Source organism: Budorcas taxicolor, chromosome 2 (genome assembly GCF_023091745.1).
Source record: "Budorcas taxicolor isolate Tak-1 chromosome 2, Takin1.1, whole genome shotgun sequence".
NCBI classification, from domain to species: domain Eukaryota; kingdom Metazoa; phylum Chordata; class Mammalia; order Artiodactyla; family Bovidae; genus Budorcas; species Budorcas taxicolor.
In genome coordinates this window covers 44,613,811-44,630,097 of record NC_068911.1, presented here as the reverse complement: position 1 = coordinate 44,630,097, position 16,287 = coordinate 44,613,811, and the positions used below count along the sequence as shown (strand labels likewise).

General features: G+C 42.9%; 1 protein-coding gene across 1 annotated transcript in view; it reads left to right on the top strand.

Annotated features, from left to right (window-relative positions):
* Positions 1 to 15,504, top strand: part of OCA2 (OCA2 melanosomal transmembrane protein) — a 278,263-nt gene extending 262,759 nt beyond the window's left edge. Inside the window, exons 22-23 of the mRNA XM_052635656.1 lie at positions 14,186 to 14,279; positions 15,242 to 15,504. Of these exons, the coding sequence (XP_052491616.1) occupies positions 14,186 to 14,279; positions 15,242 to 15,326 (179 nt within the window). The 3' untranslated portion in view covers positions 15,327 to 15,504. The remainder of the gene's footprint in view (positions 1 to 14,185; positions 14,280 to 15,241) is intronic.
* Positions 15,505 to 16,287: the final 783 nt, after the last annotated feature.

The following is a 16,287-nucleotide window of genomic DNA, read 5'->3' as shown; positions in this document are numbered from 1 at the left end:
GCTTTTCACCTCTCTTCTTTTCACAGCTATTTGTAAGGCCTCCCCAGAAAGCCATTTTGCTTTTTTGCATTTCTTTTCCATGGGGATGGTCTGATCCCTGTCTCCTGTACAATGTCACAAACCTCATTCCATAGTTCATCAGGCACTCTATCTATCAGATCTAGGCCCTTAAATCTATTTCTCACTTCCACTATATAATCATAAGGGATTTGATTTAGGTCATACCTGAATGGTCTAGCGGTTTTCCCTACTTTCTTCAATTTCAGTCTGAATTTGGTAATAAGGAGTTCATGGTCTGAGCCACAGTCAGCTTCTGGTCTTGTTTTTGCTGAATGTATAGAGCTTCTCCATCTTTGGCTGCAAAGAATATAATCAATCTGATTTCACTCTTGACCATCTGGTGATGTCCATGTGTAGAGTCTTCTCTTGTGTTGTTGGAAGAGGGTGTTTGCTATGACCAGTGCATTATCTTGGCAAAACTCTATTAGTCTTTGCCCTGCTTCATTCCCCATTCCAAGGCCAAATTTGCATGTTACTCCAGGTGTTTCTTGACTTCCTACTTTTGCATTCCAGTCCCCTATAATGAAAAGGACATCTTTTTTGGGTGTTAGTTCTAAAAGGTCTTGTAGGTCTTCATAGAACAGTTCAACTTCAGCTTCTTCAGTGTTACTGGTTGGGGGATAGACTTGGATTACTGTGATATTGAATAGTTTGCCTTGGAAACAAACAGAGATCATTCTGTCGTTTTTGAGATTGCGTCCAAGTACTGCATTTCAGACTCTTCTGTTGACCATGATGGCTACTGCATTTCTTCTGAGGGATTCCTGCCCGCAGTAGTAGATATAATGGTCATCTGAGTTACATTCAGCCATTCCAGTCCATTTTAGTTCGCTGATTCTTAGAATGTCCATGTTCACCCTTGCCATCTCCTGTTTGACCGCTTCCAATTTGCCTTGATTCATGGGCCTGACATTCCAGGTTCCTATGCAATATTGCTCTTTACAGCATTGGACCTTGCTTCTATCACCAGTCACATCCACAGCTGGGTATTGCTTTTGCTTTGGCTCCATCCCTTCATTCTTTCTGGAGTTATTTCTCCACTGACCTCCAGTAGCATATTGGGCACCTAATGACCTGGGGAGTACCTCTTTCAGTATCTTATAATTTTGCTTTTTATACTGGTCATGGGGTTCTCAAGGCAAGAATACTAAAAGTGGCTTGCCATTCCCTTCTCCAGTGGACCACATTCTGTCAGACCTCTCCACCATGACCTGCCCATCTTGGGATGCCCCACGGGCATGGCTTGGTTTCATTGAGTTAGACAAGGCTGTGGTCCTAGTGTGATTAGATTGACTAGATTTCTGTGAGTATGATTTCAGTGTGTCTGCCCTCTGATGCCCTCTTGCAACACCTACCATTTTACTTGGGTTTCTCTTACCTTGGGCGTGGGGTATCTCTTCATGGGTGCTCCAGCAAAGCATAGCCGCTGCTCCTTACCTTGGATGAGGGGTATCGCCTCCCACCACCCTTGCTGACCTTCAACATGGGATGGCTTCTCTAGGCCCTCCTGCACCTGGGCAGCCACCACTCCTTGGGAGTGGGGTTGCTCCTCCCGGTCGCTGCCCTGGCCTCGGGCATCAGGTTGCTCCTTCCAGCCTCCACCCCTGGCCTCGGGTTCTGCCCCTGGCCTCGGATGCGGGGTAGCTCCTCTCGGCTGCTGACCCTGGCCTCGGATGCGGGGTAGCTCCTCCCGGCTGCCGTCCCTGGCCTTGGATGCGGGGTATCTCCTCCCGGCCATCGCCCCTGACCTTGGGCATCAGGTAGCTTCTCTCGGCCGCCCCAGACCTCAGACGCGGGGTAGTTCCTCTTGGCCATTCCTGTGCTGTCACAGCCTGGCACTCTAGGCCACTGCCCCTGACCTTGGACCTGGGGTAGCTCTTGGCCAGGCTTAGTGCGCCAGCCACCCCTACCTGCGCTTAGTGCACCAGCCGCTGCTGCCTGCGCCGCTGCCTGCGCTTAGTGCGCCGGCCGCCACTGAACTGTACAAAAAGGATCTTCACGTCCTGGATAATCACGATGGTGTGATCACTCATCTAGAGCCAGACATCTTGGAATGTGAAGTAGAGTGGGCCTCAGAAAGTATCACTATGAACAAAGCTAGAGGAGGTGATGGATTTCCAGTAGAGCTATTTCAAATCCTGAAAGATGATGCTGTGAAAGTGCTGCACTCAATATGTCAGCACAGTTGGAAAACTCAGCAGTGGCCACAGGACTGGAAAAGGTCAGTTTTCATTCCAATCCCAAAGAAAGACAATGCCAAAGAATGCTCAAACTACCCCACAATTGCACTCATCCCACATGCTAGTAAAGTAATGCTCAAAATTCTCCAAGCCAGGCTTCAGCAATAAGTGAACTGTGAACTTCTTGATGTTCAAACTGGTTTTAGAAAAGGCAGAGGAACCAGAGATCAAATTACCAACATCTGCTGGATCATGGAAAAAGCAAGAGAGTTCCAGAAAAACATCTATTTCTGCTTTATTGGCTATGCCAAATCCTTAGACTGTGTGGATCACAATAAACTGTGGAAAATTCTGAAAGAGATGGGAATACCAGATCACCTAACCTGCCTCTTGAGAAATCTGTATGCAGGTCAGGAAGCAACAGTTAGAACTGGACATGGAACAACAGACTGGCTCCAAATAGGAAAAGGAGTACGTCAAGGCTGTATATTGTCACCCTGCTTATTTAACTTCTATGCAGAGTACATCATGAGAAACGCTGGACTGGAAGAAACACAAGCTGGAATCAAGATTGCTGGGAGAAATATCAATAACCTCAAATATGCAGATGACACCACCCTTATGGCAGAAAGTGAAGAGGAGCTAAAAAGCCTCTTGATGAAAGTGAAAGAGGAGAGTGAAAAAGTTGGCTTGAAGCTCAACATTCAGAAAACGAAGATCATGGCATCCGGTCCCATCACTCCATGATGGAGAAACAGTAGAAACAGTGTCAGACTTTATTTTTGGGGGCTCCCAAATCCCAGATGGTGACTGCAGCCATGAAATTAAAAGACGCTTTCTCCTTGGAAGAAAAATTATGACCAACCTAGATAGCATATTCAAAAGCAGAGACAATTACTTTGCCGACTAAGGTCCGTCTAGTCAAGGCTATGGTTTTTCCTGTGGTCATGTATGGATGTGAGAGTTGGACTATGAAGAAGGCTGAGTGCCGAAGAATTGATGCTTTTGAAGTGTGATGTTGGAGAAGACTCTTGAGAGTCCCTTGGACTGCAAGGACATCCAACCAGTCCATTCTGAAGGAGATTAACCCTGGGATTTCTTTGGAAGGAATGATGCTAAAGCTGAAACTCCAGTACTTTGTCCACCTCATGCAAAGGGTTTACTCATTGGAAATGATTTTGATGCTGGGAGAGATTGGGGGCAGGTGGAGAACGGGACGACAGAGGATGAGATGGCTGGATGGAATCACTGACTTGATGAACGCAAGTCTGAGTGAACTTCGGGAGTTGGTGATAGACTGGGAGGCTTGGTGTGCTGCGATTCATGGAGTCGCAAAGAGTCGGACACGACTGAGCAACTGAACTGAACAGTGGTGAGAGAGGGCGCCCATGTCTTGTTCCTGATTTTAGAGGAAATGTTTTCAAATTTTTGCTCTTGAGGATAATGTTTGCTCTGGGTTTGTCTTCAATGGCTTTTATTATGTTTAGGTATATTCCTTCTATGCCTACTTTCTGGAGAGTTTTATTATAAATGGGTGTTGAATTTTGTAAAAGGCTTTCTCAGAATCTATTGAAATAATCATATGGTTTTTATGTTTAAATTTTTAATAATGGTATCGATCAACTTGCATATATTGAAGAATCCTTGCATCCCTGGAATAAACCTGACTTGATCAGGCTACATGATCTTTTTAATGAACACATTAAAATTGTTGTTTGCTGGAGTTTTGTTGAGGATTTTTGCATCATTTTCATTAGTGATATTGGCCTGTAATTTTTGTGTGTGTGTGTGTGATGTCTTTGGAATAAGGGTGATACCTTGTAGAATTAGTTTGGAAGTGTTCTCTCCTCTTCTGTTCTTTTGGGAGAGTTTTAGAAGGATACCCAATCAAAAAGTGGGCCAAAGACCTAAATAGACATTTCTCCAAATAAGACATACAGATGGCTAACAAACACATGAAAAGATGCTCAACATCACTCATTATCAGAGAACTGCAAATCAAGCCCACAATGAGGTGCCATTTCACACCAGTCAGAATGGCTGCAATCCAAAAGTCTACAAGCAATAAATGCTGGAGAGGGTGTGGAGAAAAGGGGACCCTCTTACACTGTTGGTGGGAATGCAAACTAGTACAGCCACTATGGAGAACAGTGTGGAGATTCCTTAAAAAACTGGAAATAGAACTGCCTTATGACCCAGCAAACCCACTGCTGGGCATACACACCAAGGAAACTATAATTGAAAGAGACACGTGTATCCCAATGTTCATCGCAGCACTGTTTATAATAGCCAGGACATGGAAGCAACCTAGATGTCCATCAGCAGATGAATGGATAAGAAAGCTGTGGTACATATGCACAATGGAGTATTACTCAGCCATCACATTTGAATCAGTTCTTATGAGGTGGATGAAACTGGAGCCGATTATACAAAGTGAAGTAAGCCAGAAAGAAAAAACACCAATACAGTATACTAACACACACATATATATATATGGAATTTAGAAAAATGGTAATGATAACCCTGTATGCGAGACAACAAAAGAGACGCAGATGTACAGAACAGACTTTTTGACTCTGTGGGAGAGGGAGAGGGTGAGATGATTTGGGAGAATGGCATTGAAACATATATAATATCATATAAGAAACGAATCACCAGTCTAGGTTTGATGCAGGATACAAGATGCTTGGGGTTGGTGTACTGGGATAAGGCAGAGGGATGGTATGGGGAGGGAGGTGGGAAGGGGGTTCAGGAGTGGGAACTTAATGTACACCTGTGGCAAATTCATGTTGATGTATGGCAAAACCAATACAGTATTGTAAAGTAAAAAAATAAAAAATAAAAAAAAGAATGATAGGTATTAGCTCTTCTCTAAATGTTTGAAAGAATTCACCTTTGAAGCCATCTGGCCCTGGACTTTTGTTTTGGGGAGATTTTTTTTAGTCACAGTTTTGATTTGATTGTTTGTAATTCGCTTTTCATAATTTCTGTTTCTTCCTGATTTACTCATGGAAAGTTGAACTTTTCTAAGAATCTGTCCATTTTCTCTGTTTTCCATTTTATTAGCATATAGTTGTTCATAGTAGTCTCTTATGGTCCTTTGTATTTTTGCATTTTCTGTTTTAACTGCTGCTTTTCCATTCCTAATCTTGTTGATTTGGCTTTCTCCCTTTTTTGCTTGATGAATCTGGCTATTGGTTTGTCAAATTTGTTTATCTTCTCATAGAACCAGCTTTTAGTTTTATTAATCTTTACTATTGTTTCCTTCCTTTCTTTTTCATTTATTTCTGCTCTGATCTTTATGATCTCTTTCTTTCCATTAAGGTTTTTGGGATTTCTTTGTTGTTGTTCTAGCAGCTATGTGATGTTTTCTTGTTTCTTGTGGTAGGATAGTATTGCTATAAACTTCCCTCTTAGAACTGCTTTTGCTGAATCTCATAGATTTTGGATTGTCGTGCTTTTGTTGTCACTTGTTTCCAGGAATTTAAAAAATTTTCTTCTTATTTCTTCAGTAACCTATTCATTAAGTGTAAATGTATTGTTTAATCTCAATTTGTTTGTGTTTTTTACAGTTCCCCCTCCCCCCTGTATTTGATACCTAGTTTCACAGCATCTTGGTCAGAAAAAATGCTTGATATGATTTCAATTTTCTTAAGTTTACTGAGGCTTGATTTGTGACCCAAGATGTGATCTATCCTGGAGAATGTTCCATCTGCACTTTAGAAGGAAGTGTATTCTTCTGTATTTGGATGAAAAGTCCTGAAGTAATCAATTAGGTCCATTTGGTCTTATGTTTCATTTAATGTTTGTGTTTCCTTATTAATTTTCTGTTTTGATGATCTGTTCTCGTTGATGGAGATGGATCTTCTATTTCTGAAGGGCTGCACTGTGTCGAGTAGTAGGTTTTGGGGTGTCTATGGGTTAGATATGGCTTTGGGCAGCCTGTCTGCTAGTGTGCAGTGTTGTGTTTCTGTTTTATTGAAGGATTGTGTGGGGTATCTGGGCACTGGTGCTTGCTGGCCTTTGGGTGGGCTTGGTTTTGGTGTTGAGATGGAGGCCGTTGGGAGGACCCTCATCTATGAATGTTCCCTGAGGTCATGAGTTCTCTGGTGGGATTAGAATTGGGTCTCTCATCTCAGGGGTTCAGGCTCATATTGAAACTCTAAGACCTCACAAGCCACACTGCACAAAAGACAAATTTCCAATACTCTTGGTGAGGGCAACACTCAGCAGCCCAGGACACCCAGCAAGGCTTATACCAAGTCCTCTAATGTTTCTAGGAAGGCCTTTTGACCTGTTTTGGGCAGCATGGGTTTAATTCAATCTCAGATATGGCCTTATTCCAGCTTGTAGTTGCTCCTAATGTTCACAGTTGCCCCTGGAGTCCCCAGTCTGTTCCCCACCTGGACATGAGGGGGCAAAGATCAAGGCTCATTAGGACTCATTCACTCACTTGGGCTGGAGAAAGGGGAGGATATGACAGCCACATTATGTGTTGTGCTGGAGAGTGGCTGCTGTGCCCTGTTGGGTGTTGTTAACAGTCTAAGATAGATTGTGAGTTCTTCCATAGGAAAGGGGCACAGTTTGTGGTTCCCTAGAAAGAAAGAAAGCTGTTAAAGCTCCCAGCAAGTTGCGGGCAGTAACCTGTACCTGCTCATAGCCTGGAGGTAGCTGAAACATCTGGGATCAGGACCACATCCGTGGTGTTTTGTCTGCCTCTAGCACCCCTCCTGGCTTTGGCAATGGTAGTCATGTCTATGTCCTCAGCCTTCTTTTAGTAGCCCTCTCAGTGCATCCTCATAGCCGCTAGCCCCCTACCTCTTCCTGGGATCTTCACTGAAGCCTCTGGCCCTGGACCCACCCTCTGCTGCAGGCCAAGCTTGCTAGCCACTCATCCTGACTCCCCATCCCACCCTCTGGTCTGGGCTGAGGCTCGTGAGCTGCTTATGGGCTGAGCTCTGTTGGGCAGCTTTCTGTGTGTTTTGCCTTCTGAGCCCCAATGTTGAATGGCACTCTGAGGTTCCACAGCTCCCCCTTGGTCCCATCTGAAAGGGGATTTCCTAGTGTGTGGAAACTTCTCCTCCTTCATGACTCCTTCCCTCCCTACGAGCACAAACTCCTGAAGTCCTCTATCTTTCTTTTTTAAATGTGTTTCTTTCATCCTACCTCATTTCAGGGAAATTATCTTGCCTTTTTGGAGGCCCGGGGTCTTCTGTGGTCATTGAGAAGTTGCTCTGTAGGCGTTGTTCCATATTTTTATTTTTATTTTTATATATTTGTGGAGACCAGGCAATCTCTGCCATCTTCTCTGCCCCGTCTTTTTTTAGCTTAAAAAAATTTTTTTTATTGATGTATAGTTGAGTTGGTTGATTTCTTTAATGATCCATTTGTAGTTTAATAACATATGTATTGGGGGTTCACTCGTAGCTCAGCCAGTAAAAAATCTTCCTGCAGTACAGGAGACCCAGGTTCGATCCCTGGGTTGGGAAGATCCCCTGGAGGAGGAAATGCGAGTCTGGTGGGCTGCTGTCTATGGGGTCACACAGAGTCAGACACGACGGAAGCGACTTAGCAGCAGCAGCAGCAACAATCATAAAAGAGGAAATTGACAGTAACACAGTAATAGTGGGGGATTTGAGTTTCACATATGAGTGTTTGCCTTATCTATAGATGTGCTCCTGTGTTGTGTGCATATATATTTCCCACTGTTTTATCATCTTCCTGGATTGATTCCATAATGATTATATGTGTCTTCCCTGTCTCTTGTAACAGTCTTTATTTTAAAGTCTATTTTGTTTTTCTGATACGAGTATTGGTATTCCAACCTTCTTTTGATTTCCATTTGCCTGGAATATCTTTTTCCATCCCCTCACTTTCAATCTGTTTCCATAGGCCTGAAGTGTGTCTCTTGTAGATAGCCTATATAATAGTCTTTGTTATATCCCTTTAGACAGTCTTTTGGTTGGAGCATTTAATCCATTTACACTTATGGTAATTATCAGTATCTATGTTCCTATTGTTATTTTTGCAATGGTTTTTGGTTTGTTTTTGTAAGTTTTTTTTCTTCTGTTCCTTTTTTATTCTTTTTTCTTATGGTTTGATGACCATCTTTAGAATTGCTTTTTCCTTTATGTATGCGTTTCTACCATAGTTTTTTGTTTGCATTTGCTGTAAGATTTTGCTATAGCAGTATGTGTATACTCATATGTACTCATTTCTTTTCATTCTTTTCTCTCTCTCTCTCTCTCCACACACACACACACACACACACACACACACACACACACACACACACACAGAGATTGGTTCCAAATTGGGAAAGGAGTGAGTCAAGGCTGTATAGTGTCACCCTGCTTATTTAACTCACATGCAGAGTACATCACATGAAATGCCAGACTGGATGAAGCACAAGTTGGAATCAAGTTTGCAGGGAGAAATATCAATAACCTCAGATATGCAGTTGACAATACCCTTATGGCAGAAAGCAAAGAGGAACTGAATAGCCTATTGATGAAAGTGAAAGAAGAGAAAGTAAAAGCTGGCTTAAAACTCAACATTCAGAAAACAAAGATCATGGCATCTGGTCCCATCACTGCACGGCAAATAGATGGGGAAACAATGGAAACAGTGAGAGACTATTTCTTTGGGCTCCAAAATCACTGCAGATGGTCACTGCAGCCTGAAATTAAAAGATGCTTGCTTCTTGAAAGAAAAGCTATGACCAACCTAGACAGTATATTAAAAAGCAGAGACATTACTTTGCTGACAAAGGTCAGCCTAGTCAAAGCTATGGTTTTTCCAGTAGTCATGTATGGATGTGAGAGTTGTACCATAAACAAAGCTGATGGACAAAGAATTGATGCTTTTGAACTGTGGTGCTGCAGAAGACTCTTGAGAGTCCCTTGGACTGCAAGGAGATCAAACTAGTCATGCTTAAAGAAAATCAGACATGAATATACATTGGAGAGACTGATGCTGAAGCTGAAACTCCAATACTTGGGCCACCTGATGCGAAGAACTGACTCATTGGAAAAGACCCTGATACTGGGGAAGATTGAAGGTGGGAGGAGAAGGATACAACAGAGGATGAGATGATTCAGTGGTACCACCGACTCGATGGACATGCATTTGAGCAAGGTCTGGGAGTTGGTGATAGACAGGGAAGCCTTGGGATCACAAAGAGTTGGACATGAGGCAATGGCACCCCACTCCAGTATTCTTGCTTGGAAAATCCCATGGATGGAGGAGCCTGGTGGGCTGCAGTCCATGGGAATGCGAAGTCAGACACGACTGAGCAACTTCACTTTTACATTTCACTCTCATGCATTGGAGAAGGAAATGGCAACCCACTCCGGTGTTCTTGCCTGGAGAATCCCAGGGACAGAAGAGCTTGGTAGGCTGCCATCTCTGGGGTCGCACAGAGTCGGACACGACTGAAGTGACTTAGCAGCAGCAGCAGAACAACTGAACTGACTGACTGATACATACATATGTGTGTGTGTATATGTTTTATATATATATATATATATATATATATATATATAGTTACTGGTTTCTTATTTTTAAATGCAATTCCCATTTCTTATATTTGTACTCTTTTCATAGTTCTTGGTTTTGATATTATATTTGTGTATGGCTGATTTCCAGCTTTTTGCTTTTACTGGTGAGCTTTCCTATTTGTGATTTCTTGTTTCTAGTTGTGGCTTTTTTCCCCCTGCCTAGAGAAGCTCCTTTGCTTGGTGGTGCTGAATTCTCTTGGCTTCTGCTTGTCTTTAAAGTTTTTTATTTCTCCCTTGAATTTGAATAATAACTTTTCTGGGTAAAATATTCTAGGGTTGTAGGTTTTTCCCTTAGTTTTTCTGAGTTTAATTAATATGTGTTCTGGTATGTTCCTCCTTGGATTTATCCTGTATCTTCATTTCCTGGTCTTGTGTGGTTTCCTTTCACATTGTATGGAATATTTGGACTCTAATTTCTTCAATATTTTCTTAGGCCCTTTCTCTTTATCTTTGTCTTCTGGGATCCCTATTATTCAAACGTTGGTGAAATGCACCAAACAAACAATGTTGTGTCCTCATTTCTTTTCATTCATTTTTCTGTATTCTGTTCCATGGCAGTTATTTCCATGGAAGAGGGTCTGTTTTCCAGGTGGAGTAGAAGCACTGAGAGTTATGTTCCATGTGGCTTTATTGCCCTGAAGTGTGTGCTCTATTCCTAAGGACGTGAGCATGAAGGAAGTGAGCCCTGTATGTGCACATCAGGTCTATATACTACCCGTGCAGCCATTTGCAATTCTGCCAGAAGCAGCCCAAGGTTGTGTCTCTTTCTCTGTTGTATTCATCCCAGACCTCTTGGTAGGCTGTTGCTTGGGGGCAAGGTTTTGTGACTGCTGGTCTTCACCCTGGGGCCTAGGCTGCCTCTGTGGTAGGACTCTCCAGGACTTGTCTATTCCAGATCTAGCTCTAAGCTGTATTGGATGTGGGCAGAGCTGAAGGGCTCTCACTGGGAAAGGAATTACTTTGTACCACATCCTAGGGACTCTCTATGGTAGATAAGTGATTCTGTGATGCCACCAAACAGCTGGTTTATGCATCAAGAGTCTACTGCTACCAAATTTCCCATGGTCAAGGTCACAAGGCTGCCAACACTGGAACTGTGAAGTGCTGTGAGCATGCTGACAGTAATGTTCCTGTGGGCACTTATGCTCTCACCTGCATGTGCTAATGGTGGTGCTTCTATGGCAGACTTATGCCCAGCTCTGTGTGTGCTAATGATGGGCTCTGAGTTTTGGCCTGGACTACACTCCAAGCTTTCTGGAACTAGACCATATTCTCTCTCAGGGACCTTCCACTGAAGCCTGTGTTTCATTGCCTAGCTGGGCAGGGCACATTAGAAACACTGCCCAGTGCCTGTTTGGGGTGGGAAGTGGCATGAGGTAGCAACTGATACATGTACAGCAGCTGATACAGATGCACTCCTTGCAAGTAGAGTTCATGCCCCTCCTGTCCATCTCTCTGTCCTAGAAGACCTCTATGAAGGAAAGGGGGAGTTCCCAGGGAGAGGGATCACTTATGTGGACCTTTCCTCTTTCACAACTTCCTCCCAGAGGTGCTAGACTCATTCCAATACCCTTTTTCCCGTCCTGCTCAGTTACATGGGAATCTTTCCTGCTGCTTTGGTTGTATAAGAGATCTAATGTTAGCTTTCAGTTGGTTTTCTGTGAAATTCATTCTACATGTAGATGTATTTTTGATGTGTTTGCTGGGGGAGGTGAGTTCCATGTCCTTCTACTCCACCATTTTGATACAAAAAGAGTATTTTTCAAATATTAATCCTTAATATGAGAGAAAGAAAGTGTTGCTTTTTATTTTTTAGAGCTCACTCAAGTTCTTAAATGTGACCCTGAATTATGTGTGAAATTCTGTTTTGTCCAGAAGGAGAGTTCTCAATGTTAAATCCTGGAGTAGCAATGTTCGGGATGCAGAGCAGATGCTACTCAGCTATTGAGGTGTGTGCTCTGCGATGGAGGCTGGCAGGGCCCTCTGAGGAACATTTGCATGTCAGCATGTTGCTTCTCTGTGCCTCACTTTCTTCATGGGGACACTGAAGACCTCAGTGCTCAGCCCCTTGAGCATTTTCTCTCTGCCTGTCTGATCTCAAGCCTGCTGCACATCTCCTACATTGTGCCGTGTCTTTGGTAACAGGCTCCCTGTGAGGCTCTGAAGGATATAAGCTGATTTCCATGTGGAATGACTTGCTAGGGTGAGAGGAAAAGCCTGCCTAGGGTTAGGCAGTTAGGAAGAAGCTAATGGAAGTCTGGGGTAGGGGGAAGGTGGGAGCCGAGGCAGATCTCAGAATTGAGATGGAAATCCAGACTTTGAGGATGGGTCTGCTTCCAAACTCATTCAGGTTGTTGGCAGAATCCAGTTCCTTGGAGGTGTAAGACTGAATATCCTGTCCCTTGCTTGCTGTCAGCTGAGGCTGACCTTAGCTCCTAAAGGCCTCTCTGGTTATGGCCCTTGGACCTAAATCTCAGAACCAGCAGTGTTATATGGAAGTCTCATGGTGGGAATTTTTCCACCCCCTTGGATCTCTCGAACTCTCTATCCTGGGCTTCCTCCAGCTCTCCTCTGGGACAGCTCCCTGGAGTCTCCAGGATCTCTATGACTCTCCCTCTGAGGCTTCTCTTCTGCTTCTAGCTTGAGAAAGTTTCCTACTTTTAAGGGTTCATGTGAGTCAGTTGTGCCCACTCAGATAATTGAGAGTAATCCTGCATCTCAAGATCTATAACCTGAAATACTTCTGCAAAGACCTTCTTGCCATACATAGTAACATAATGACATAAGCACATGTTCTGAGGACTAAGGTGTAGGCTTCTCTATGGGGCTAGGGGGTGTCATCATTTTACTGCCTGGAACAAGGCAACATCTTATAGTCTGGACTGTCCACCAACCAGGCTCTATGCCTCCTTTGTTGCCACTCTAAAATCTGTCCTCCGCAAGCAGTTTGAATGTTGATCTGCCATGCCCTCCCCTGCTATGGGGCAGCTATCCCTCTCCCTTTGGTGATGGGCTTGCCCCTCCTGACCTCCCACCTCTATTGCACCCTTCCTAAAATTCTGGATGTGTTCATACACTTTGAATTACACTGAGGAACAGGATTGTCATGAAACGGACCATCAGAAACACAGTGAGCACAGCAGACTGGGGCTTGGGTTTGTGGGGTTCAGAGCTCTGAGGAGACCCTGAAGATTTTTCTCAAGCTCCTAAGATCCAAAGCCTTATATTACTGACATGTCAAATATATTTCATCCTTAGAGCAAGCATGTAAATGGATGTGGTGTGCTATTTCAGGAGTTTTCACGGAAACTAGGTTGAACTCTTATATGGAATAAAAGCAGGAAGAGTGAAGTAAAACTTTGTTAGCCTTTGCCCTGCCTGCCTATGGACCTGGTAGTTGTGTTGGATGCCTATGTATTTCAGGACTGTGTAAGGACTAAGTGGAGGGGGGCAGGATAAACCTCATAAGTCACACAGCTTATTATTTATTCCTTACTTCTCTCCATCCTCTGTATTCCAGTGTGGAGTTCTGGCCCAACATAGCACCTTGGGGCACAGCTTTCTTGATCCTCACCCTCCTGCTCTGCTGTCCAGTATTAAAAAGTCATCCCTCAGGCCAATGAGGGCTGTTGGCAGTTGCAGATTTGTGTCTCACAATTCAGTCCTCAGCGATGCACAATACCAGAACTAAACTAACTTGGCTAAGCCTGGGTTCTGCACCCATCCCCAAACACTGACCTCTGTGGTTAGTGGATAAAAGATCCCAAAAGGCTTCACCCAGTAGATTCTACCCTTCCGTGATCCCATCTCTCTGTTGGGTGTCAGGCTTGAGTCACATCCCTCACTGAGGCCACACTTGTGTATATGTGTGCACGTTAGTCTTCCTGAAGATCATGCACTCTGTCAAAAAGGCCCACCCAGCGAAGCATTATATTATCCTGGTTGCTTGCATCCATCTTTCCATACACACAAAGGATTTCCTGGTACATGTCCTGACCTGGAGTCCTAAAGGTGGTGGTTTTCATTTGAGATGAGAACCTCCTTGCATTTCTCATGTTGAATCTACTTGCATTTCCTCTGAAAGATATCTGCCACCACAGCATGGTGACTTGCTAGTTCTCCTTAGCATTTCTTCTTTCCTATCACATCCAACAACAATAGCCCTATTCAAAAATGAATACTTGCAAGCAATGAATTTGTCTTCTATTTGCTGGTATTTTTTGTGTTCCCTGCAGATATTTGCACAAGCAATCACTTTCATAATGAACTGTAATCATGAAATCAAAAGCCTGTGAGATGGTTCAAGTATTACAGAAAAAAAGAGAATAGAAGTCTACCTCGGAGATGAACTGAGATTTTATTTTACTTTTTGAATTTTGATTCTAGGTAACGGGACACTGATTGGAGCATCAGCAAATGTGGTTTGTGCAGGAATTGCAGAGAAGCATGGATATGGATTCTCTTTCATGGAATTTTTCAGGTACTTAAAAAATTGGGGCTGATGCACTGGGACGACCCAGAGGGATGGTACAGGGAGGGAAGAGGGAGGAGGGTTCAGGATGGGGAACACGTGTATACCTGTGGCAGATTCATGTTGATGTATGGCAAAACCAATACAATATTGTAAAGTAATTAACCTCCAATTAAAATAAATAAATGTATATTAAAAAATAAAAAGATATAAAACAGAAAAAATAAAACACACACAATAAAAAAATAAATTTTCTATATAGTCTAAATTTATTAGTTCCTAAGCTTAAATCATTAAAAATAAGCCACACATATTTAATATAAGTATGTTTTAATAATCAGCAAGACATTGGTATTTTATGTTGCTTTGAACATTCCAATGGGGATTTGTGCCTTGACTGTCCAGGATGAGGGTGCATAATGAGAGTTTGACATCCTGCATGGTATTACCTAGTGAAAAAATTCATGGTAGAAAGGATCCAGGAATATTGAAGACTGGGGGCAGCCTGGGAGCAGGTGCCTCTCAGAAGTATAGCACAGAGAGGAGTCCCTGGATGGGGGAGTGCAGCTGATGCCAGCTCCTGCAAAGGAGAATCTGCTCTGAGGGAGCTGGGCTTTCTCTGGGGCCCCAGCCCTTGCACGCTTGTTTTTTAATGGCACCACTGCAATTTAGATGCAGGAACTGGGTAAAATAGTCATTGGTGGTGCCTGTAAAATAGTGCTGCCAAAATGAACTGAAATTTATTTGGGGAATACAGTGGTGGCTATCTCATGGAGGCATGCATCCACATCATCTAGGCTGAACCCAACTTTGGATTTCTAGAAATAAGAGACAATTACCTTTATGGATATATAAAGCTCTTAAGGCCACATTCTTTTGCAGTAACATAATTATAAATTCAGATCTCACTGAATTATAAATTCAGTACTCTCCAGACACCAGATACCATAATCCACTTCTCTGTGTTTCAGGCTGGGCTTTCCAATGATGGTTGTCTCCTGCATGGTTGGGATGTGTTACCTCCTTGTTGCTCATATCGTGATGGGATGGAATTAGTAGATATACAATGCATGAAGACTAAGGGAAAAGATCCATCATCAATGTCAGTAGAAAACTGCCACAAAACCACTCTTTGGAGAAAAAAGGTGCTTACCATGGGGGTGCTCTGGAATGGAGACCTTTGCTATCCACATTCTTATTTGAGTGAAGCTGGCAAACTGATAAATACGAGATAACTTACCCAAGATTCTACTATAGGAAAATGTGTATATTTCAATATATATCTTGCTCTGTTCTATAGGAAAAGACACAAAAGGCTTGTATTGTTTAAATGTCACTTCTTCTGAGGTGACTGTTTTCCTTCATGTAATCACTTTTTATTTTAAAATAATAAGAATTCAAATTGTATACTCTGAATGCATACCCTTCTTGGGAAGGGCGTACAACTTGGAAGGAAACATTAAACGTATTTAAAACATACTGCTCCTTGAGAAAAGGTCTTAGAATTTGTTAGTCTCTTACTTTTCAGTAGAGAAACTATTGATGTTGTCCATATAGGTCCGCTCCTGTGGATACAGCAGGACGAATAGAAGGAAAGTAGATCTGAATGGGCAGATGGAAGATACTTAGCTCTGTCCATCATTTTTGTTCTTCAGCAAGTGAAAAAAAATGTTCATGTCTGCAATAAAAGAAACAATGAAAGTTCCATCAGATTTTCTATCAAGTTTGTCAATTCTCCTGATACTGTCTCCAGAATTAATAGGTAAACGATCCAGTACCTATTAAATCCTGTTTCATCATGATAGAAAGAGACAGCACTGAAGGAACAAATGGCTTTTCTATGAATGTTGAAACGACAGAGTTAAACATTGTTCTGATGCCTCATGCATAAACCCTGAAGGTCCAAGGACGATGGGGGCACACTTTTACAGTCTGAATTCAAGATAAAGAGTGTTCTACTGCGTATGAAGATCATGTCTTTCTTGAGTTGCATTAGTAGCTATGTACAGGTTTGAAA